The sequence below is a fragment of the Lepisosteus platostomus genome, chromosome 2 (genome assembly GCF_059453375.1).
Source record: "Lepisosteus platostomus isolate fLepPlt1 chromosome 2, fLepPlt1.hap1, whole genome shotgun sequence".
Lineage (NCBI taxonomy): Eukaryota > Metazoa > Chordata > Actinopteri > Semionotiformes > Lepisosteidae > Lepisosteus > Lepisosteus platostomus.
The window spans coordinates 53,600,050-53,624,619 of NC_142612.1; the positions used below are offsets into that span (position 1 = coordinate 53,600,050).

General features: G+C 43.1%; 1 protein-coding gene across 2 annotated transcripts; it reads left to right on the forward strand.

Moving 5' to 3' along the window:
• Positions 1–488: 488 nt before the first annotated feature.
• gart (phosphoribosylglycinamide formyltransferase) lies at positions 489–24,274 on the forward strand. Of its 2 annotated transcripts, XM_088608388.1 has the most exons (22): positions 490–817; positions 4,792–4,940; positions 5,499–5,594; positions 7,838–8,012; positions 8,697–8,808; positions 9,430–9,498; positions 10,043–10,168; positions 10,662–10,749; positions 11,121–11,206; positions 11,590–11,758; positions 12,187–12,418; positions 14,685–14,779; positions 15,183–15,292; positions 15,960–16,158; positions 16,574–16,825; positions 17,149–17,301; positions 17,839–18,042; positions 18,974–19,123; positions 19,950–20,080; positions 20,348–20,489; positions 22,048–22,163; positions 23,094–24,274. In XM_088608388.1, the coding sequence occupies exons 1-22, from the start codon at positions 645–647 to the stop codon at positions 23,289–23,291; spliced, it is 3,225 nt and encodes a 1,074-aa protein (XP_088464514.1). In that variant the 5' UTR covers positions 490–644; the 3' UTR covers positions 23,292–24,274. The 2 variants fall into 2 exon arrangements, with proteins under 2 accessions (XP_088464518.1, XP_088464514.1); XM_088608392.1 differs by lacking the exon at positions 23,094–24,274 and having other exon boundaries at positions 489–817; positions 22,017–22,150.
• The last annotated feature ends 296 nt before the right edge of the window (positions 24,275–24,570 follow it).

Below are 24,570 nucleotides of genomic sequence, written 5' to 3' on the forward strand. Positions count from 1 at the left end.
AGGCGCCGTTCTTCAGATGAGACGTAAAACCGAGGTCCTGATTCTCTGTGGTCATTAAAAATCCCAGGGTGTTTCTCGAAAAGAGTAGGGGTGTAACCCTGGTGTCATGGCCAAATTTCCCATTGGCCCTTATCAATCATGGCCTCCTAATAATCCCCCTCTATGAATTGGCTACATTACTTTGCTCTCCTCCCCACTGATAGCTGATGTGTGGTGAGCGTTCTGGCGCAGTATGGCTGCCGTTGCATCATCCAGGTGGATGTTGCACATTGGTGGTGGTGGAGGGGAGTCCCCATTACCTGTAAACCACTTTGAGTGGAGTGTCCAGAAAAGCGCTATATAAGTGTAAGCAATTATTATTATTATTAATAATAATAATAATAAGGTGCTATACAGGTTTTGCTTTGATTTGACCAGATCTGGCGCTAGAAAAGGAAATACAACACGTGGTGTCGGAAAACTACATCCCCCATGATGCTCTGTAAGCATGCTGTGTTTGAGAAAAGACGTGATCCAAACTTATTCGTTTTTTGCGACACAAAACTAGGGAGATCGCACGATTAGTTAGAAGTACACGAGTGCAATGTGTTGGATTTAGATAATGATGTCATAGGTTTATTTCGATAGTTCACCGCCCCCTCCCCATGTGTTCAAACTCGCAGCACGAGGCGTTTGCTGTGTGCTTCAGTTCCGTATCTGCAGGAAGACGCTGCTACATTTGGGACTCCCTGCATACAAGTGTTATCCCACCGACTTTCCGGAAAGCACTGCTGGCCGCTACATTCACAAAGCCTCAGGCGCGTCCCCTAACTTTCAGGTAATAACTTTTGGGGTTTGCACGTGTGGTTTTGAGAGAACAGTATTACTTTGAGTTTACTTTGGACACGATTGTTTCCCGCTTTGTTAAACGTGTGCGTTCTCAACTCCATGACTCGAGTTTAATATGAATGTTAAGCTTTATAATGTATTTATATACGACTCATAATTTGCAATTTGTAAAATTTCCCAAGAGAGAAACAGTTGCCGCCTAGAGCTCATTTAAATATATGCATGGGTCAGTTAATTAAAAGTACATCAAAATGCATGATAGACACGATCGATGTCTTCTTGGACAGGTAAATTGCTTCAGAAATATAGGAAGAACCCCGGTAATCATATCTTTTTACTTTGGATTAAAACCTCCAACTCTTGGAACACAAGAGTAAAAATGTGTGTTTATGAGTGATTTGACTGTCTAGGGAAAGATTATTTGCATATATATTTTTTCTTTTACTGAAATGACATTTCGTCTTCTCTGACCTCGTGAGGCGCATATGAGCCGACGAATTTTGCAATTACTGTAATGAGAAGTCATGCACAGCGAGTTAAAACGCTACATTCCAACAGTAAAATCGCGACCCCCTATCTAGGCTTGAGAGATGTGCTGATGTTAGGTCTGTAAAAAGAGATTGTAAGAAGGGTGGACGAGTTTAAAAATTGCACAATCGCATTGACAAATTCCAATTACCCAAATCAGTAGTGATAACCGCATGAGCGTAGGTCAGAGGTAGACCTTAACCTCTTCTATCAGTGATTATTTGTATTCACTGTATTCATACGGGAATCTAAGTTGCCCGTCTAAATTCATGTCTCTAGTTGCCAGCATTATTGGTGAGATTTAGATGAATTCTTAGTGGGACATGCAAGTTTTAAAACAAAAATCTCTCTCCAACCAGCTACGGGCTTAAAAACTGACGTGTGTTGTATTGTTTACATACAGAACTGTCAAACTGGTTAAGAAATATTCCCAGGATTTATAAGGACATGATTTACCACCCGTCCTTTTTTAGGAAACTGATTATCCCTGGTGAGTGTCCTGGAAACTTGAATGATGTCCCAGAATCGGAGTCAGTGAGATAGGACAATGCAATAAAATATTAGGTGTGCGGATCAGCCCCTTCTTCTAGCCAGAACTTCATCCTGGCATAGTTCCTGATTTCCAATTCCTCATTCATCCCCTGCCTGACAGCTCCCTGCGGATTGCAAGTGAATCACGACTGCAGAAGGTGTCATTTAGAACCAAGACAAGTTTGAAGAGCCTTTCCTGCAGTAATCCAGATACGGTAACTGCAAACCTCAGTGTGTAGAGCTAGGAATACAGGATTGACTAGAAGACGTTTGCAGCATTCTAGCATTGGATTGACATTTAAGGGGAACTGCAACCCTATTTTTACATTTGGGGTTTATAATGAATTGGCAATGATGAGTGCATTTCCAACCACAATGAAATTACCAAGTGCAAGATAATGTGTACAACCTCCAATTTACATCACAAAAGAGGCCATTTCAATGTGTGCGTAGCTCCTTTATAGACGTCATTGTCTGTGATTCAGAACGAAGCAACAAATCTTCCAGTGATGCGAGAGCAGTCCTATTACCTTTAGATCAAGCAAATTGTGCAACTTTATTTATTTTAAAATTGTTTAATGAAACCGACACATAGAAGGCAACTTGTTTTTTAGATACTTTTTAAGTATTGCAAAAAAGACCAACCTGCAAACCAGCTAAAATAGACATTTGTTTTCAAGTTTTGCAAAAGTGCTCTGTCATTTACTTTGGTGGTTATTTTATGATGTATCACACCTATAAGAAAAAAAATCATAGCAGGACTTGTATTGTTGGAGAACTTGTTGCACCATAGACCGTGCTGTCGTCTGAACAGCTGATTTAAGTGCAATTGAATTGTGTTCAACATATTGACTTAGAGACGGTTTTGTCGGCAAATACTACTTAACTCAGCATGCAGATGACTTTTGAACATTTCTGGGGTGAAGTTTCTGCTGCACAACCTGTACTTATTCGATTGTACCTCATGCTGAATCTCGCCAAGAAACTTGTCGATGGGCAACATCAGTGTCCATGTTTATTACCCATCTCTTGGCTAGTTGACGATCCCTTGGAAAAGAAAACTGTTGAACTTTCTGCTGATCCAGTCCTCAGTTTTATCCGACCACTAAAATGTCTCAAATGCTCGACGGTGAAGTATTGTTTAAAATATATACAACATAAAAAAGAGAAGAAAGGAATTAATATTGTTAGGAGACTGTTTCTCATTCACTTGCTGCGACTAGTGAGCAGGAAGGGCCGCTTTTACATCAGAATTTGCGCAAATACTCGCTCTTGCCTGTGGCAAGACCAGCAGTTTCTAATTTGTCAGTGACTACATTGCAGCTGTACAGTACGTATATGAAATTCACAATTTTGCATTTAATTAGAAATGTGTACATTTTGCAATACCTTCTAGACTAGAATACCGGGTCTGAGAAATTGGGAAGCAGTTCTCATTTAAGCCGGTGCCTATGAGTATATTTTCATTTCCCCAATTAGATTTCATCCATGCTTTGGCACCAGTTGTAGAACTTGTTTAATAGTCTTCAGGATGATCAGAATGCTGCATCTTCAGTGCAAAATAAAGGGTTGATGGAGACTGGAACAAGCTACTTAGATATATGCCTATAGCATTGATGAGCTCTGTGTAATGTAATCTGTCCAGTTTGGCTCCCAAAGATAATATCCTAGAGGAATTATCACGTGTTTCCTGTTTGATATTTAGCATCCATATGAAAAGGGCCCATGAGTGTGGCAATTATACACTGGTGTCCTTTTACACTGCTGAAAGATTTAAGGACAAAAGTGTTTTTAATGGGAGACTAGTCCCACGTGAGTGATGCTTATTAACGGGAGATGTCAGTGATTTGCTTCTGTCTGAAAGGTCACGGTTAGGCTGTAATTCAGAACTGACATTTTAAAAATGTTTTATGCTGTGTTTGATGTTTTCTATAGGTCAGTCCTGCATGCAGTTAAGTTGCCTGGTTAGAAAATTAAATGCACCAGAATGCCCTGTGTTGATTAATAGTTTATGAATAAAGTATGAATAATTTTTGGAGTGGTGGGGGCAGTGAATCTATAGTTTGGAGTGTCTGCCTACTTGTCAGTGGAATGGCTGATTGGGCTAGTAAGCTACAAGTACAGTGAATCTTCTTTATTGACAAACCAAACTTTTTTTGTCTTGAATAGGCAAGATGACAAGGTGACCTGAGTATTAAAAATCCTCCAAAGCATTGACAAAGTCAGTGCAGTGGGTTTGAGCAATGAAACAGGAACCAGAGAACGCAAGTGGAAACTATGTGAAAGGGTGGCACTTCTTAACCCAAAGAGTTGTGGGAGTCTAGAACAAACTACCCAGCCATGTGGTTGAAGCTGATAACCCTATTCTTTTTTTTTCAGGAAATGGCTGGGTGAGATTTTTGAATCGATTAACTATCAAACAGGCTAGAATGCACACATGGCCTCCTTTTTCATGATCTTATGTTGTCATATTTATTGGTTTCTGCAGAGTTCCACAAAAGCTGTGGGGGAGTATAACTGACTAATACTTAATATATCCAAAACGGTACCCAGATTGCAGATTTCTTTGTACTGGTTTTGAAGGGTTGTACTGCATGTTTTTATTTAGTGATGTGATAGTGGGTAATTGTAGTAATTTAGATTTTTTTAACAGTATTATAGTAATTTTCATTGCTCTATGTAAATATTCTTTCTGCCATTCCAGGTCTTTGAGTGCTAGGGCTCTCTCAGTCTGTCTGAACGTGTTCATTTGTTCTGTTCAAGTGTTGTCTCCTCCTTCTTTCTAGTCTGGACTGTTCCAATTTGAGGGGCATTGTGGTAAATGTTCTGGTTCTCCAAAGCGAGTGCTTGAGTACCTTCGGGACCTCCATGTCAATGTCCAGGTGTTTTCTCTCTCTCTCTCAGAGACATGGCCGAGCGGGTGCTGGTGATTGGCAGTGGGGGCAGGGAGCATGTCCTGGCCTGGAAGCTGGCTCAGTCTCCGCACGTCCAGCAGGTCCTAGTTGCCCCAGGAAACGCCGGCACAGTTAATTGTGGCAAAATCTCCAATTCAGGTAAGAGTTGATGCCCTAGTGGGGCATTTTTAGAAATAAGTCCTTTTCCCAGCCCTGTGAGAGGAAACAGGGTAAGATAAACTGTGTAACTTTTAGTAAACTGTATAATTCAGGCAGCCAGGCCTGTTGTCTGACTCTGTGAACGGTTTAGCTGTCCATCTGATTTTGTGATTTTCTGGGACACAGCTGGATAGTGGAATATGCATTCTGTGATTGATGCTATGTACGTATAACTTCTTATGCTCTGTGGTTAAATATGTTTTGTTTGGATGTTTACGAAAATGAAACTGGTTGGCCAGAGCTGTTCTTGGATTGTAAAAAAACCCTCTGAGAATGACTGTATTTAGAGCACAGCAGGAGCTAAAATTGTCTCAGTTGATGCTCTCTGGAAAAGTCATTTCAAAACTTTTCTGACCTGCAGGAACCCTGCAATCTTTCTGTTTCTGCAAAGAAAAAGTAAAGAAGAATAAAAAGGTGTTTTAAGGCTTTTTACATAGGACAACCAGGTCTGAAGTAGTTTGTCATGGTGACCTGACCCATCTCTCCCTTTGTCCTCAGCGGTCTCTGTGAGTAACCACTCTATCCTGGCGCAGTACTGTAAGGACCACAATGTGGGCTTGGTGGTCGTGGGGCCAGAGGTTCCCTTGGCCGCAGGTTTGTAACTCCCCCTGCAGGGCGGCGACACTTAGCCCCTCACCCTCACTCCTCCCGTATTGACCATTGGTGCCACAAGGTTTTAGCAGTGTACTTCGAATAAAGATGAACCACATGCTCAGATTAGCCAAACTCCCTTCAACTCTCCTCAGCAGGACAAAATGAAATAATTTCTTTCTTTGGTGAAGTGAATTATTGCAAATTGTAAATCAATTGAAAAGCTGCAGCTCAGGACACGGTCCTAAGTGGTTCACCAAGTGGTTCAGATAGGCAGGGTAAAGTAAATGCTTTATCTGTACACTGAAATTGAATTGGGAGATGTCTGAATGCAATCATATTTATTTATTGTATACATAGGATATTTAGATCGATTATATAAATTGGTAACAGCCGTGATACTAATCCAGTGCCTTGTGGTATTCCACTAATTACATTAATTACTAATTACCTCAAATGGAGCATTCACGTCTTTACTCTTCTTTCTATCAACCAGTTCTCAATCCATTCCATGTATACACATTTTCCCAGATTTTTAACATCTGCATTTTGAGAATTCATCTTTATTATTTTACCATATTGTATATTTTATATATGGTATCTGTATGCTCTGTGTTTGTCCATTACTGTTATTTCCTATTCAAAGAACTCTAAAAAGGTCTGCCTTTTCTAAATCCACAGTGACTATCCCCAGTGGTTCTCTGCATATCCATATAGGTCATCCTCTAGTTTAGTTCCAGTTATAGTTTCCATTACCTTTCAAGAAGTGGTTATCGGATTGTAATTGTTTGGTTCGGCTTGGTCTCCCTTTTTGTGGATGGATGCTATTTTAATAATGTTTCAGTCAATTTATTGCTGTAAATGACATCTCTTGTTTCTTTAAGAACAATCAGGCTTTGGGTATTTGTGTTATGTTCTTCTAGTGATGCTTCTGTCATTTGTGACTGCCTCTTCCACTCTAATGCTATAGTATGCATATCAGTCATACTGCCTTCGAACACCAAACCCCTTCATTTAACTTCAAGCTGTGAATTGTGAGTGTTACCCCATCTTTAAAGACAGCTGTGTTGTTTTCAAACTGTATGTAAATGGGGCATTTATAAATGTATATTTGGGGTGGAGTGGTGGCTCTGTGGCTAGGAGGTTGCTGGTTCGAATCCCGCAGCTGGCAGAAGAATCCTACTCTGTTGGGCCCCTGAGCAAGTCCTTTAACCCCAGCTGCTCCAGGGGTGCTGTACAATGGCTGACCCTGTTCTCTGACCCCAAGCTATTCTCTGTGTCTGTGTGTCCATAGATAGCAAGTTGGGTAATGCGAAAAGACGAATTCCTAGTGCAAGAAATTGTATAGGGCTAATAAAGTGATGTTATGTATATGCTATATACTGATTCTTTAGCCATTCATTTGCAAATATATAGCTGCTGTAGGATCCAAGATACGATTTGTGATGCTTTCTAGCAAATGCATCACCCCAACGCATAATTCATAAGGCAGCTTTCACCGCATACAACATAAACTCACAAAGCTCCTTTGTGTCACATTGTGAACACAGAGCTTTACCTGTGTTTTAATGCTAAGTGCTTTACCATATTATATTCAGAAATAGCGAAGTGCAAACATTCTAGTAAAATGCATTTTGTGTAAACTACAAGGGAAAGCATCTGTAAAACCCCCCAAAAGAAGTTCTTGTTGGATGTTTCAGTCCAAGAACGTCGCAACACAAGTTCTGCATAGCAGCATTGAAAACAAGAATAAATTAGTCTGCATGTTTTTTTTTTATTCTTGTCCTGCATGAATATTATTTCAAAGAGTTGTGTTCTTTCATCTGGTGCACTGTACAGTATTAAGCAGAAAAATAAACTTCACTTCGAGAATGCAAACTGTTTCTGAGACCCCAAATCCCCCCTCATTTACGTTAATATTCAGGGGGAAAAGTGATTCTTTATTTTGCTTTGCTATTAGGTGGACTTTTCTAAAATGTTTCCCTATTGTCTACTGGAGTATGCCTCCAGTAGTTGTTTTAGAAGCTACAACAAGCTTTATTGGCATGAACGACGAATTACATTGTTGCCAAAGCAACAGCAGAATAGTCTTGTTCTGATCTTCTGTAGAGAACGTTCTGGATCTCCTTTAGAGGGGTGTTCGAGGCTGTTACGCAGTCATAGCCATTATGTCCATCATTATCAGGGTGTCTTGCATATTTAATCTCAGTGGTGCCTATTTTGAACACATTTCTCTTGTGTCCCAGGGGTGGTGGATGACCTGACGGCTGCTGGGGTGCGGTGTTTCGGACCCTCTGCAAAGGCGGCCCAGCTGGAGGCCAGTAAGAGCTTTTCCAAGAGTTTCATGGAGCGTCACGGCATCCCCACCGCACGCTGGGCCTCCTTCACCGACCCGCAGGAAGCTTGTCGCTTCATCCAGGGGTGAGTAGGGGGAAGGGGGAGCTCTTTCACTGGAGGTCTTGCGAGATTCAAGCGGTCTTTTCAGAATCCCGAAACATCCTCCGCAGTTGTTTTGATCATGTACATGTTTGTTCCTAAATCAAGCCTGGCTTTTCCCACAGGTCTCTTAAAACTAACGCACAAGAAGACAGTGACGTTTTACAACTTATTTGCATTGCTTAAGCAGGAAAAATAGGGGATTTTTCTCAATGGATTTCTTTCATAATGAATCATGGCCAGAATGTTTGACATGGTTGATAGGGCACCTCTGATACAGGTACATGTTCAGAAATGTCCTACACTAACAGACTAAAGGAATCGATCCTTTTTGGTCTTGAACAGAGAAGACTATGAGGGGGATACAATAATGAGCAATGAACCACAAGACGAGAGGAAATCTGAGGACAGGGTTATGGGAGTATAGAACAAGCTACTCGGCTAAGTGGTTGAAGCTGATACTTTGGTTTCCTTCAAAAAATGACTGGATGAGATCTGTCAGTCAATTAACTGAGATAAATAAACCAAATAGCCTCCTCTCGTTTGTAACCTTATGTTTTTATGAATGCTCACACACTGGGGTTTGTAAGTGGGGAAGCCTTTCATAACAGGTTTGGAGACTGAGAAAGGTTTCACATGGTTCCCTGAGCCTCTGGGCTTGTGTTCCAGAGCGGAGTTCCCTGCGCTGGTGGTCAAGGCCAGTGGGCTGGCCGCTGGGAAAGGAGTCATTGTCGCGGCGGACAAGGAGGAGGCCTGCAAGGCTGTCCGGGACATCATGCAGGTCGGATGGGCTGAGAGTCTCATTCTCTCTCTCCCCATATCTACTGTATATACCACGCTTAGTAGTGGGAGGTAGAAATTCACTACTAAATAGAATAACAGATTTGATTTTGTTAACCAACGAAGTCTGGGCTCTGGATAAAGGTTATTTGTTTCCCTTCATGGTCTTCAGGTGATCTCTAGAGGAGTGTCTGAACCATTTACTTTATATTCATGACCAGCCAGGTTCTCTTACCATTGCAGAGATTCAATGAGTTTCACTTAGTATTAATCAACTATTGATTGAAATACTGTACATTAAAATATGTGTACACATCCATTTGTAATTCAGTAAAATTAGAGATCATTGTAAAGGAGTGAATCATTTTGCAAGACTTTGCATATATAATCCTGGTTATATTGCAAATCTGACATGTGACTCAGTGTAAATATAGCAGAATGTTTAAATAAAGGTATCTAGGAATAATGTAACAGTATCAGGCTATGTAAATTTTCTCTGCTGTGTGAGAGGTAGTGGCCCATGGTCTGTGCATACTCACACCCATGTCTGACTGTCCGTGGGTACTGGACTGGCTCAACCTGTGCATCGCTTTGTCAGACTTTCACTATTTTCTTCCCCCAGGACAGGGCTTTCGGCTCAGCTGGGGAGGTCGTGGTAGTGGAGGAGCTGCTGGAAGGGGAGGAGGTGTCTGTAAGTCCTGCTCATCCCTGTTCCTACACACTCAGACATCACACTGTCCCTTAAAGCACTGTCACAACGCTTTAATACTGTGTGGTGCACTTAGCGCTCTTGTCTAACCCATGCATGTTTTGCATAGTAAAACAGTTGTTCTCAGCTTACATATTTATTCAGAAATGATGCAGCTTTTCAATAGCATCCTCCTGCTGCCAAATTAATGGGTGAAGCACTGGTGCTGTATAAGGGAGGTCTATATCAATGAATCATTATACATCAAAAGGATGAGACCATTTCAGTGCTATACAGTTAGTTTTAAATGTAAAGAGATTACATTTTTATTGATTACATTTGCAAATTTACATGGAACTATATGTGAACTGCAGAATTCACGGGAATGTATTTTTCATTTAGCTTGTCCATCCTGAGAACAGTATGTGAATAATCACTGATTGGTTTGTTTGCTTGATTCTGGAAGATTGCTACCTATCAAACAGACTAGTTGGGCCACTTGGATTTAGCTGTTCCTGCCTTGTCTCTCTCTTCCTCTCTTTCTCAGTGCCTGTGTTTCAGTGATGGCACCACAGTGGCTCCAATGCCCCCAGCCCAGGACCACAAGCGTTTGCTGGATGGTGACCAGGGTCCCAACACAGGAGGCATGGGTGCATACTGCCCTGCACCACAGGTTCATACTATGACAATCGTCATGAGCCAGGAAAGATAGGCTGTTGTTAGCTGTTCTGTGCCATTGCACCACTTTGCAGTCAGGCAATTGGCATTTGTGATCGTGTGATTAATATGAATCACAAGTACAATGTGTTCTGTTTTGGAGAAGTTCCTCGCCTACATGTGATCATAATAGAAGGAAATATTTTTGTGTTAGTATTAGTATTAAGTATTAGATCACTTTTAATCTATCAGTATGGAAGCGCTGGGTGCAGATCAGGATCAGGGCCTGGGAATGGAGGGTTTAGCCTGCTTCGGGATTGCAGGAATTGAGCCTGCGTCGGGATCAGGGTCTGGGAATAGAAGGCTGGGCATGCCCAAGGATCGTTGGAGAGAATGGAAGTAGTCGGTGTTGAGTTGATGTTGGTTCTGACTGCTCAAGCAGGTAGATGCTCATCTTGAAAGATGAGAGATATGTCCCTGTAATCTTGCCCCTTTCATCTGTCTATCAGGTATCCGAGGAGCTGTTTCAGCAGATCAAAGAGACGGTGCTGCAGAAGACAGTGGATGGGATGAGGCAGGAGGGGATCCTGTATGTTGGTGAGTATGGATGTGTCTCTAGATGTAGGGTTCTCTTTTTCTGCTATCTCAACAGCTGGTCTAACAGGTATCTCAGGTCTCTTTTTAGGGGCTTGTGTGTCATCACTTACAAATCATGGTATTAGTTAACACTTCTGTGTGGATGACATTCACCTTGCGGTCTGACTGTTAAGGGAGTTTTTTTATTTTAATTTTCATGTAAACTTACTAAATTGGAGTTTGCTTTGATATTTTGGAGGATTTGCATTAAAATGGTCCCAGGCAAGCAGACCGATTGACAAAGAGGGTAGAAATCTAGAATGCTACAGTAAGGATGGGTCATTTCCAGATATTGAAGATAACACATTCTCTTTTTCTCTGCGTATCTGCAGGAGTGCTGTATGCAGGGCTGATGTTGACCAAGGAGGGACCCAAAGTGCTGGAGTTTAACTGCCGCTTTGGAGACCCCGAGTGTCAAGTGAGTGGAGGATGAAGTGCATTTTTGAGCTAAAAGCCTATGTTGACCATGCTCTCCTGGGTGAGCCCACCTCTCTTAAGCTGTTACTTCAATAATGGACCTTCAGTTCACAGAAGGCTGAATGATTTGTATTCGTGTTAAAAGTACAAGTATAGCATACTGGTGAAACCTGAACCTGATTGAGTCATTAAGGACAGAGTTTCATATCGTGGCAGAATGGTTGTGTTCTTGGATTTCTGTAATCCCCCTACAGTATGTGTCCAGAATGCCTGTTTGGCAAGCACTTCTCTGTGGTGTCCAAGTAAGGCACCATGTGTGAATGTCTGTTCATACACACAGATGTGTGTTAAGTCTGAGTAGTTGTTGTTATCATCTGTTTTCAGGTTCTGCTGCCTCTTCTTCAGAGTGACCTGTATGAGGTTCTCCAAGACACGATGCAAGGCAGACTAGCCTCCAGCTCCCCCCGGTGGCTGGACAAGAGTGCTGCAGTCACTGTGGTCATGGCAAGTGGAGGTTACCCTGGAGAGTACAAGAAAGGCTATGAGATTACAGGTACTGTGCTGTCCCAGACTACGTGTACAGGCCCCATTTAGTATTGGAGTTAGTTTTACCAGCACATTACTTTTTACACCCTGTCTATAAAAGAGAAATATGATTGTCCTAGAGGCATTGATAAAACTGCTTTTGTGCTGACGTCAGACTTTTTTAAAATGTTTTTAAAGGTGTCCCTTGAAATGGAAGGGGGCTGCTTGGTACTGCCTTTTCACCTGTCAGGTTTTCAAGCAGGCACTTATTTTTAGACACAGTGAAGCTGAACGTTTCTTCTGACACTGACTTGGGTAACCTGTCTGTGTTTTTGAGTTAGTGAACTTCTTCTAAGTGGATAGTTTGAGGATTCTGAATCTATGTGGTGAGGGCACTGCGGGGAGTTTGGGCTTCTCATGTCATGCTGTTTGCTGACTCGTAGCTCTGTCCCACAGGGCTGTCCCAGGCTGAAGATCAGGAGCTGCAGGTGTTCCATGCAGGCACTGCGCTAAAGGAGGGGAAGATTGTGTCAAACGGAGGACGAGTGCTGACTGTCACCGCCGTACGAGACAACCTGGAGAGCGCTCTGCGGAGTGCCAACCAAGGAGTGGCCACAGTGGGCTTCCAGGGAGCTATTTACCGCCGTGACATTGGTCACAGGGCCATTGCCTTCCTGAAGCGCTCCAGGTGTGTGTGAGGAGAAGGGGCGGGGCTCTAACCCCTGGGAGAGGGATTGGACACCTGGTCTCTGCGTTGCTGCAGTGTTTCTTAGTCTCATGCAGGAGCTCCAGCCTTTGATAATATAGTGCCTTAGACAGATCAATTAAGTCATGAAGAGCTCAGATTAACTGACAAACAAGAGTCTTTGACTCTACAGGACAAATAGCGAGTCTCACCAAATTCAGGCAATAGTCCTAAAGTCTAAAACACTACTGTTTCTAATTCAATAATGCAAGTTTTTATACTGTATTCTGAGAGTGGTATTGTGAGAGATTTTCTATTTTGATTTTGAAAACGTGTAATACCGTTTCTCCTTTGTACAGTCTCCCAAGACTGTATTGTCCTGGAGTACTAGGATATTCCTGTAGAGAAGAGGGGTTTTATATTGAAAGGAAAAAAATAAAAGTAGAACGGACAGACAGGCATTATGTCTTTGTCCACTATTCATGTCTAACAGTGGAAATAACCAAATCAATAAAATCTTGCTGCTGCAACAGAGATTGTTCATGTTTGTTCTGATTTTTTTCCATACACTTCTGCAGTGAAGCCCGGTTTCTCAGCCTTGTGTGTCGACCTGTCAGAGATACAGGTCCATGTTCTCTGTGGAAGATGACGTTAACAAGACTTAAATTGGAGCGATTAATTTTTTCCTTGCATAATTTAATAACTTGTTGATTTGTTGGGACATTGCAGTTATTTGCTCTATTTTCAGTTCCCCTGTGAGTCAGAGTGTACATACTGCACTGCCTGCTGGATTATCTGGGTTTACAGAGCTGCTGGGATATAACACTGGTACAAGGGGGAGAAATTCCCTTTAACTTCCTCCTGTAGTTTGTAAAGGTTGTTTTCCCTGACTGTGAAATAAAGCTTTGATTGATTTATTGGCAGTATATGCACTGGCCCTGTAAGGAAGGATAATGCATCAGAGGGGCAAGAAAATAGACAATATTAAAACTTTCTAAACTCATTCCAGCTGGAAACATCAGATGCCAAGCCTTATATACTGTCCTGGATTGTTGCCGATTTTTAAAGACCTAGGGAAACTAATGCTTCTCATTAACATTTGTCATCAACAGGGGGTGTAAGTCACAGGCTAGTAGAATGTGTGGCTGATACTGGAAACAATACAAGCTCTTCATCTGAGATGTATGACCTATGGTGGGTTGCAGCAGGGCTCAAGTCTGGCAAGAAGGGAATTAATGGCATGATTCACATTTTCATCTCTCAAGAAAGAAGTTGTTACATGAGTAGAGGTGAATGTTGTCGTGTCAGGATGTGTCCGCAGGAAGGGCAGGAAGTGAGTTCTCAGGACTTAATTAGTATAGCGCCATGCACTTGGGTTAGACCCTCCAGCCCAGACCAAAATGAGCGAGTGGTGCTGTGACTCGTGCCCTCCCAGATCATGTCCTTTCATTGACAAATTGTGTCTTGTCAGGTAGAGCATTTCTGGCTGTGAACATCCTTTAGAGAGTGAAAGTATGTTAACTTAGTCCAGGCTCCAACGTACTGGTAACACAAAGGCTTTCTGTTAATAAGTGGAGCATATCAGCTCCTTTCTGTTCTGCCTTTTCTGTTCACCAACCTTGAGATTCAACAGGTTTAATCATATAATCACTTCCCACTAATAAAGTGATTTAGTGTGACATAGCCATGTGTTCACTGACAGATCACTCACAGTCATGAATAACAATTAATCACAGTTATTTCAAAAGACATCATCCAACATTTCTAAAAAAATATACACGCATAACTAGTTTTAAGTAATACTCAGTAATAATACCTAACTATCCTGAGAGTAAATTACATTATTTACAGTGAGGTGCACACTGAACCTTGGAGTCAAAGTTCATTTTCACTGTTTACACCAAGACCTCGGAACTATGTGGTAATATATTTTAGCTGGAGTGAACTGTCCGAAAACTCCTAAAACAGTACAGTGTAGTCCTGGAATCGTGAGGGACTCAATGCTATCACTGTATTAATGATTTTGGCATGTTTTGCACAACCCTGATACAGTTCAGATTTTGCAAACTCTAAGCTCTGGTGCCAAATGTTTGTAAATGATGTATAAAAAAGCAACATACCTTAAGGTTTGCCTGCCTGTGCTAATGTTTCCAAGCAAGGTCTCATTTGAAATATCTGCAACCTGGTGTGGTCTTGTACATGATCCTGGGCATCTAAATCTGTGACCCTGCAGCTGTGTAGCTGATTCCTGTATTTCCCCTCCCCCCAGAGCTCTGACCTACAAGGACAGTGGAGTGGACATTGCTGCTGGCAATGCACTGGTCAACTACATCAAACCTCTGGCCAAAGCTACAGCCCGCAAAGGTATGACTCCAGTTGTGTTTGAGCTCTCTCTGCCAGAACCACTGGAGCTTATGAAGGACCTTTACTTCCTCACTGTGAAGTAAACTCCACAGACCAGAAGGCAAGGAGCCAGGCTACACCATTTTCAGGTCTTGTCTTAAAGTTGACTGCTGTGCTCAAGAGCGATAAGTATTGACAACTTTCGGTGGTGGCCTCTAGAGGTCGTAAAGGGAAACATTGCTTCTAAGAATTTGCACAGTATTGAAAGCAAGCAATTCAAGCCATTGGCCTTCTTGTTTCTTCTAATTGTAATAATTTGTGGACCATCTTAGCTGCTTAATGTCTGATTTGAAAGCAGTTCTATTCTTTCCCTGGACGTCTAAGGGTTTACTCACCTGGGTTGTATATGCCGTCTCTCCTCTAGGGTGCAGTGCTGAGCTGGGGGGGTTTGCAGGACTCTTTGATTTGAAAGCGGCAGGTTTCAAGGATCCCATCCTGGTGTCTGGAACTGACGGAGTGGGCACCAAGCTCAAGGTACGTCACAGGGCTTTTTGTGTGCTGTAGCATGAGTTAGTTCAAGCAGGAAGCTACGTCGGCACGTGTAGGCTGCAGAGGGACAAGTTAAAGGCTTATTCCACGCTGAAAAGAGAAGAAAGGAAACGTTTCGGCTGTGGAGCCTTCTTCGGGTGTGAAGTGTGAGTATGAGTTAGCCCTCTGAGGAAGTGTGTAAAATGGAGAAAGTGTTGTCATATGAAGATGTATGGTGTGTGGGCTAGCATTAGTTAACTCGCTAAATGCGGATGTTAACAAGGTCTGGATGTGGGAGTCTCACACTACAGCCTTTTATAAGAGTAGTCAAATACAGATATTTCCATTCTGAAGTACTGCCAGCCTTTTAATTGTGCAACAGCATTAGTTTGCAGCTAATAAATCACTCTGGTTGTGCTTGAACCCCACAGTGGAATCTGAAGGGCTGATAATTAGATTATCTTAATCTTGTTTGAAGTCTTTTAAAGTATAGATGTACAACAATTATAAGGAATGGTTTTACATCAGGTCCCATTGATCCATAGGTTTTATAGGAAACTTCCATTCTTTCAGGGGAGCACCTGCTCACTTACAAAATGATTCGGACTAAGATGTACTTGGAATAAGGATTACTGGGTAGATAAAGCGCCTTTCTTTCTCTGCCTGTCTGTAGATTGCTCAGGCCTGTGGTCAGCACAGCACTCTGGGTCAGGACCTGGTGGCCATGTGCGTGAATGATGTTCTGGCACAGGGGGCGGAGCCCCTCTTCTTCCTGGATTACTTCTCCTGTGGGAAACTGGAAGTGGGCGTGGCCTCCTCTGTGATTGGCGGCATCGCGGAGGCATGTCGCATGGCAGGCTGTGCCTTGTTGGGTGAGGGAGGGAGAGGACCCGGGGTGTGTAGACAGAAAAGGGGAGTGGGTGGAATGAGGAGGGAGCAGGGTGAGATGATGGGGAGAGTGGGCTGGGTAGGATTAAGGGCAGGTGGGTAGCTGAGTAGGCAGTGCAGTGTTGAGAGGTCAAAATGCATCATGCCCAGATATTTGAGATTAAAAAATATCCTAGCATGTTTTCTGGTTTTTGGTGACCGAATAAGCTAAACACAGTAAGTAACATGAGAACTACTCTTCCCTAACAAGCCATCTAAGAAAGCTTAGATCTAAGATGATATAAGCCATTTATTCTTTAAAGAAAACAGTGCTGTCTTATTCTCTCTTTCATAAAACGTTTAGTTCAGTTAAGTTCCATCTGTAGCTGAATGCTTCCTCTGATCCTCCTCTGACTGCAGGGGGTGAGACAGCAGAGATGCCGGGGGTCTATGCCCCAGGAGAGTACGACCTGGCTGGGTTCTGCGTGGGCGCGGTGGAGAGGGGCTGCCTCCTGCCCCGGCTGCAGGAAATCACTGCAGGAGACGTGCTCATTGGCATCGCCTCCTCCGGGGTGCACAGCAACGGGTTCAGCCTGGTGCGCAAGGTGCTGGAGCGAGCAGGCCTGCAGTATGGCTCTCCAGCCCCCTTCGGCCTCCCCGGGCAGACTGTGGGTAGGTGACTGCCACAGACAGAGCCTTATTAACACATTGGCTGCAGCCATATTCATCAGCCCTGTCTCAGCAGCAGCATCGGGTTTCACACCTTGTACAGAGATTGTTTTGGCAAAGCACTACAGCCTGCAATACTGATACCATTGTCTTTAACAGATTCATCAGTTAAGCCTCCTTCTTTCTTCCCATTGGTCAAAAGTAACTTTTTTTTACTTCGATACACCTGCCTGGATGATCCTGGGTTCATTGTTTTGCAGGTGCAGTGAAGAACACAATCAATGTTGTAAAGCTGGATTGCTTACTGTACTCTCTCTCTCCACCAGGGGAGGCTCTGCTCACCCCCACGAAGATCTACAGCCGGCTGCTGCTGCCAGTCCTGCGCGGCAAAGCAGTGAAGGCGTATGCCCACATCACTGGCGGCGGGCTCCTGGAGAACATCCCCCGCGTCCTGCCCCCGGAGCTGGCTGTGGACCTGGGTAAGACTGGGCCTGCAGGGAACAGGATTCCCAGTCAGCTATCGGAAACAGAGCCAGCCCAAGTCCTAGGCTTCAGGAACAGCTCAGTTGGAAGTAAAATGGACAGGCAGGCAATTTCAGGACCCCCACAATACAGAATAGGTAGTATGGTGATCCAGGTAGGGGCTGTAGGAACAAGAATATCAATAATCTGTGGAGAAGAAAAATTAACTTTTGGGTATTCTTGAGACTCTGATCTTAGCCTTGCTTGCTGTTGGAAAGAGATCTATTAGTCCTCAGCCCGAGCAATCTACAGAAACAATCTTTTTTTAAACCTCTCCAGCAATCATGCATTTGGCAACTTCCTGTCATTTTCCAGGATGATCCATGCTTATACACCAGTGCTGATATAACTTTCCAAGGCGTGTGTTTGGACTACAGAGCGAGTGTAAGCGTGCAGTTTGAGAATGATGCATCCGGCAGGTATCTGATGATCATCAGTATATCTGGAATACTGCAAGGGCTTCACAATTTTTCTACTGAGCTTTTTTGTTGCAGATGCCTCGCAGTGGCGCATCCCAGAGGTCTTCTCCTGGCTGCAGCGGGAGGGGTGTCTGTCGGAGGAGGAGATGGGGCGCACCTTTAACTGTGGGCTGGGTGCGGTGCTGGTGGTAGGGCGCCAGGAGGCAGAGTCTGTGCTGCAGGAACTGCGCAGCCAGGAGGAGGCGTGGCTCGTGGGATCCCTCACCCAGAAACAGTCAGGTGAGACTGCGCCCTTCCACAAAGCTTGAACCGGCAGCCCACATTGTGTCAGACACGGACACTCTTACCGGGGTTTTAGAGGTCACAAGTCAGAGCAGGTGAGATATCACTTGAGTTCTGGAAAAGGCTCTGGCTGCGTTATTCTATGCAGTTAACCAGAATTACCATTTTATCATATTCCGACTTCAAGAGCAATGCTTCACCTACATAAAAAACTCTGTGATGATGTCCAGAGTCAATCTAAAAATTATAATAATATATTCTATACACTCATATAGCACTATTCTGCAAATGCTTTACGGGTAATGGGGACTCCCATCCACCACCAACGTGTAGCCCCACCTTGGTGATGCGACGGCAGCCAAAGTGTACCAGTACTCTCACCACACATCAGCTATCAGTGGAGGGGAGGGCAGTGGATCAATAGGGAAGCCCATTCATAGAAGTGAATTATGAGGAGGTCATGATTGGTAAAGGCCAATGGGAGATTTGGCCAGCATGCCGAGGTAACACCAATACTCTTTTGGAGAAACACACTGGGATTTTTAATGACCACAGAGAGTCAGGACTTTGGTTTTATATCTAATCTGAAGGATGGCCCCTTTTTGTGTCCTCATCACTACACTGGCTTAGTAGTACCCACACAGATGCTTCCAACTGTACTCCTACACCTCCTCCAGCAGCAAACCTAGCTTTCCCAGGAGGTCTTTCATCCAGGTACTGGCCAGGTTCACAGCTGCTTAGCTTCAGTGGGTTGTCAGTGGTCAGTTGCAGGGTGATATACAGTAGATGCTGGCTGTAAGAGGTTGATGCTTGCCACGGGTAATAACTGTGATGGTGGAAAGGGATTTCTCATTACTAACAAATTACAAATTTGCATACCTCTAAAGTTCTAGTAAAAGTTGCATTAGCAGTGTGCATCTGTCTACAGGGGCTGAGCAGGTGGTGATTCGAAATCTCCAGCGTTCCTTACAGGCGGGTATCCAGATGCCTGCAGATAGCAGCACCCTTCAGAACAGTGCATCTAAGGACAGCGCCCCCCGCAGGAGAGCCCGTGTGGCTGTGCTCATCTCAGGAACAGGTGTGTCCATCCTTCTGTCTTCTTTGTCATCGTGGCATAAGAAGAATTCAGACCTTATGCCACAAGAAGGGCTTTGTGACTGTTAATAGCCTCTTCATCAGAGAACCTCATCTTTCCTTTTGATGCAAGATCCTAAGAAATCAACTTGCACAGTATGGTTCTGTGCAAATCTTCAGCTCTTAATGCCCTTCTGTTTCTTAGCTGTGGTGCTCAGTTCCTGCTCTATGGGCGTAGTTTTAGTGGCTTAGTGATTGTCAGTTGAGCACTACAAGCCTGGTTAATGTTTACTAGCCCACTACAACCAGAATGCAATAAGGAGTCATGCGTGATTGACTTGGAGCTCACAGAGACAGCAAGGATTAGTAGACTTAGTTAGTCTCAAAGGAACAATGTGCCTATGCTCTGCAGACTGGTGGGGACATCATGAGGGACGCTTATCTCTTTCATTTGGCTAGCCTCTAGCTTTGGCTAGCTAGTACTTCGCTGCAGAACTTAACAGAACTTAACAAAAGATGAATACTGTAGTTCAAAGTTATTCCCACCTAAATTGGTGGGAATAAAATAAGATTGGCACCTCCAATATGCTAATGCACTATTTTGTGATAAAATAGGAAAAGGTATTTGTATTGCAACAGACACCAGGGACACATTTGTTAGCATGACCACTTTTTAATGTCGGATCCAGAGCAACATATTTCAGCTCAATTGTATTAGGGTGTCTGTTAGCTTAGTGCCATTCACCGCTGCTTACATAACTTCCTGTCGCAGCAGTGTTGCTGTGCAGGTGTGAGGTCCTAAATGATGTAAACATGTGTCTCTTTATCAGGCACAAATCTGCAAGCTCTGATTGAACATGTCAAGAAGCCCACCAGCTCCGCCGAGATCGTTCTTGTCATTTCCAACCGGCCTGGTGTCGAGGGGCTGAAGAAGGCAGTGCTGGCCGGCATCCAGACCAGGGTCAGTGTCCCTGATCTTGTGTGTCTCTGTCCTCCCTGTCTTTCTGTCCGACTTCCCATTGATTAAATTCTTACTGCTCTGCAAGACATGGTGCCAAACACGCCGACGTTCTTCAGTCCGTTTTTACCAATTGCCCTTACGGTCTTTGTGTGCATGAAAGCGCCTGTGTCATACACGTCGGATGTCCAGTGTCACCGATCTGTTCTCTAAATGTCAGTAAGCAATGTGTTCATCAATGTGACCACTGATGCTCTCTGCTGCGGACAGGTGGTTGATCACAAGCTGTATGGGAGTCGCACTGAGTTCGACGGTACCATCGACCACGTGCTGGAGGAGTTTGGTGTGGAGATCGTCTGTCTCGCTGGGTTCATGAGAATCCTCACTGGCACCTTCGTCAGAAAGTGGAATGGTAATACTAAAAGTAAAAATAAATTAGGATCTGGGTCAAAGGAGCTGCAAATACATTTTATAGGTAGGAGATCTACTTAGAGAAATTAAACATTCACAAATTGGAAAACCAGGGATTTCATGTATTTACTGAAATACATAGGGATTTCAAACTCTTACTGTGTCATCCATACAAGAAATTATGATATATAAAGAGTAATATAAAGAAAGACAATATTTGGCTTAACACTAATGTAGCTGTCCTTTTTGTTCAGTGTCCACCAGCAACTGATATCTTGTGGCTTTATGGTGAGAATGCTTATTCTTATTTTGAGATCCATGGAATTGGAATTATTTCACTGACTTGCAGAGGTTTGGAAATTGAATCCCAGTGTTAAGTTACTTTTAAATGCATTTGATACACACATTATCTGCACACACATTGCAGTGATCTTCCTGTCATCCAGGCTAGCTATAGTAGTTCATTGTCAAAATTCAGAAAAGGCAGCTGATGGGAACCAAAAACGTGATCACAAAAGGTCACATTGTGAAACTGGTTTGCATTGATATTTAATTGTAATAGTCCGGCTGGGCACCTGCTTTATTTCCTGAGCTGAAATGTATCACTCTTTTTTCATGTCGGTAATCTTCAGTTTATTTGAGTGGATGTTTGACAACCGCTCTTTCAGTCTGAGGAAGCCTCAGTCTGTACCAAACAGGTCAACACTGTCAATTGATGATGTACTGCTTAGATTTTAAGGCCATGATAGTGAGTTTTTTTTGTGTTAGCTAGCTTAGGAGTGACTGCAAAGAGATCAGTTGTATATCTTTATGATCCATGGCCTTACTGGAACAATCACTCTTCTGTGCAAGGATTTCCCACTGCAAACACAGAGGTGTCAGGTCTGTCTTCTGATATTATTGCTTATCGATGTGACATTTTCTCCATTACTGGAACTTTTAAATGAACCATGTGACATATTCTTCCTTGAAGCGACCTTCAGCGTTGATATTTTAGCATACAAGAAGAACATTTTGCTGATTTTGCTGGTGACTTCCTGAGGAACTGAATGAGAAATTACAAAATCTTGGAAGAGAGCTCCTCTTTGTCTATTCAGACTGGGAGAAAGCTCACTGCGAGATAAAAGTATTATTTTGGAGGCCTCTGAGATAAAAGTATACTAACTATAGGTACAGTTTGCTTAGCACTATTTTAAAACCACATATTCCATGACCAATCAAAATTTTAATTTGAAGGCTTTCCATAACAATTGTGGTCTGGACCTTTTCTGTTCAACATATTGGTATCAGTGCAGTTCATTCCAAATGACCTCTTAATTATTTCATGAAGCCAGCTACCCACTTCACTGAATTTAATTATGTTGTTTCAGCTCATTTGAAACTGGTGATTTTAAAAGAAACTTGTCACAGTGGTGGTACTTCAAGACCGGAGTTGGCCTCCCCAGACAACTGGGAGGAACCTCGGTCCCCGTTCTGTGTGGAATCGTGACAGGAGTGCAGGACTGTGTCTCGGCTTGCGCTGCTGCAGTCTGACCGCTCTCTTCTGCTTTACGTTTCAGGGAAGATGCTGAACATCCACCCTTCCCTGCTGCCCTCCTTCAAGGGCGTCCATGCCCACCGGCAGGCGCTGCAAGCTGGGGTGCGCCTCACCGGCTGCACTGTGCACTTCGTGGCGGTACGCCTGGTCTCTTTGCGTTTCTCTGCAAACTGCCGATCCAGCTCATCTTACACTTAATGAAATTATCTTAATCGGCAGGGTCAGTTAATCGTGTGTCAGTGAACCAAAGAAGGTTTACCAATAAGAGATGGCCATTGAGTCCATTTGACAGCTGTTTGGTATACTGTAAATCATTTGAAACTAATTGTAATGCTGGTAGGACAGAGGTCCCGGAATGGAATGAAATAGCACGATTTCTTTCACCTTTTCTTACCCTGTGCCTCAGTATTAAGGTCTGTATTGATACAAATCCTCACAGCTGAAAAATTATTAGCAGTTATGTTTCCTGTTATGATACTGTCAACCTGCAACGTAAGAGGTCACAGCTTTATGTTGTCGGCTAAGGAAAATATTGTAATGCTTTATTATTTGAAAGATTCATCAGGCATTCCTACGAAAGCTAGTTAGTGAGCCTATACAGTCATCTTTTTTACTTTTATACTGTTTTTATATTTAATTTAATTTCATTACTGCAAGAGGGTAGTAGTGTTTTTTTAAAGAGTTTTAGGTTCAAATTTGGCTTTACCTGCTACTCAAAATCACTTACTCCAATGTAAGTTATAACTGTATTTCTATGTATTTCTATTTTGTTAAGATAAATAGGGGGGTGAGGAGCTTTTTTAAAGTTTGTCACTTTTTTGTGCCACAGATTTGCAAACTACAGAAAATGTTTTCTTCCTTGCAGTCGTATTATTGTTCAGATTTACATGGGTATTGTTGAAGCAAAACCTTGTTCCTGTCATTAGCACAAATTCTCTATCAGCAGTCGTCTGTTTCTGTAAGTGAGGTTTGCAGTGTGACAGCGTTGTCTGTAAAGCAACAGTACTGCAAACCCGGCTTCTGTGCTCTGTGGTATTTCAATCAGCTAACAGTCTCTGTCTTCTGTAGGAGGAAGTGGATGCAGGGGCTATCATTGTCCAGGAGGCGGTGCCTGTGCTAGTGAATGACACAGAGGAGAGCCTATCGGAGAGAGTGAAGGAGGCAGAGCATCGCGCGTTTCCTGCCGCCCTGGAGCTGGTGGCCAGTGGCGCTGTGCGGTTTGGAGAAGACAATCGTATCATTTGGAGCAAAAGTGAAGTCCCATAGACCTCAACCACAGACTGAACATCTCAGTAACTCATCGTTCTCCTCCTCTATAAAAGGATATTTCCGCATAACAAATCCCTCTTCAAACTTGACCCCTCCCCACTAACACATCTAACAACAGCAGCATGTGAGTCTGGCCGAAGAATGACTGAAAACCACCGACCCCAACTGGCCAACCAGTTGCCAATGTAGCTGTAGGGGCACTTTCTAAGTAACATCTTGTCATTACAAATAACAAGGCTCTAACATGATTTCTTTAGCTACCATGGTCATTTTGGGATCAATAAAATGTTTTCTTGTGATTCCCCTTTCATAACAAAGCTCCATCTGAAAAGAATCCCCATGAAAGCCATCCCCTAGACCAAAAGCAGGTTGCTAACTAGCTGAATCCACCCAGAAACCAGACGCATCCCCCTGATAACAGCACGCCTGGCTCTTACCCAGAGATCTCCCCCACTCCCCAATCATCATTGCTCAACTTGGTCCTCAGGTATGATTCTCCCTCCCCAGTAACACCTGAGCCATCCACACTGTCTTCATATCTCTTATGCACATCGTGGGGTCAACTACATGGGTGATTCTGTAAGGTCAGGATGAGAACATCCCTAGCAGGCTTCTCTAAAACATCCCTTTTTTACTTTACAGATGCCAGAATCCTTTAGGCAGGGTTGAAAAATGGTACAAGTGCATGATGTTTGTGTAGCTACCGTGGTCCTTCAAAGATGGAAAGTAAATGTGTGTTTGTATGAGTGTAAGCAAATGAAAATGATGGTTCTCACTGAAAAAAAGTAGTCACTAGTTCTCAACTTTCTGTCATGTTGTGATGGAAAGTGGTTAAATTTAAAGGTGTGACACAGAGTACTACTGAGTACTACTCAATACCTGGTGCTGAAATGCCTCTTGCAGATAGATATCCCCATCTTTTTTTTCCCCAAGGCACATGGTCCCATTCTACATTACACATTCCCTGGTTAAAAAAGTGAGCATGTTGTCCATATTGTGTGTAGTAGGTATAAGTGAATATTTGATATTTCTGTTACTAAAATTTCAAGGTCAGCAGACTTCAGAAATAAAATGTTCCTGCCACCATTTATCATGATCTATCAAAGAAATATTGAGCAAGTTGTTTTTAAAATGAACTATTTGATTGCTTAAAAACTACTTTTATATATTCATGCCCTTACCTAATTTCTACCGTGATAGTTATAGTACAGCTTGTGGCCTAGCAATTCAGACTAACACCTTCTGAATTGGATCTGTACCTGAAGAACCCTCCACC

Excerpts from the sequence above, each read along its gene's own strand:
- gart (XM_088608388.1), top strand. The coding sequence starts at position 645 with ATGTGTTCAAACTCGCAGCACGAGGCGTTTGCTGTGTGCTTCAGTTCC. Across the intron at positions 5,595-7,837 it reads AGAGGTTCCCTTGGCCGCAG|GGGTGGTGGATGACCTGACG; the intron begins GTTTGTAACTCC and ends CTTGTGTCCCAG. Across the intron at positions 11,207-11,589 it reads TTGGAGACCCCGAGTGTCAA|GTTCTGCTGCCTCTTCTTCA; the intron begins GTGAGTGGAGGA and ends ATCTGTTTTCAG.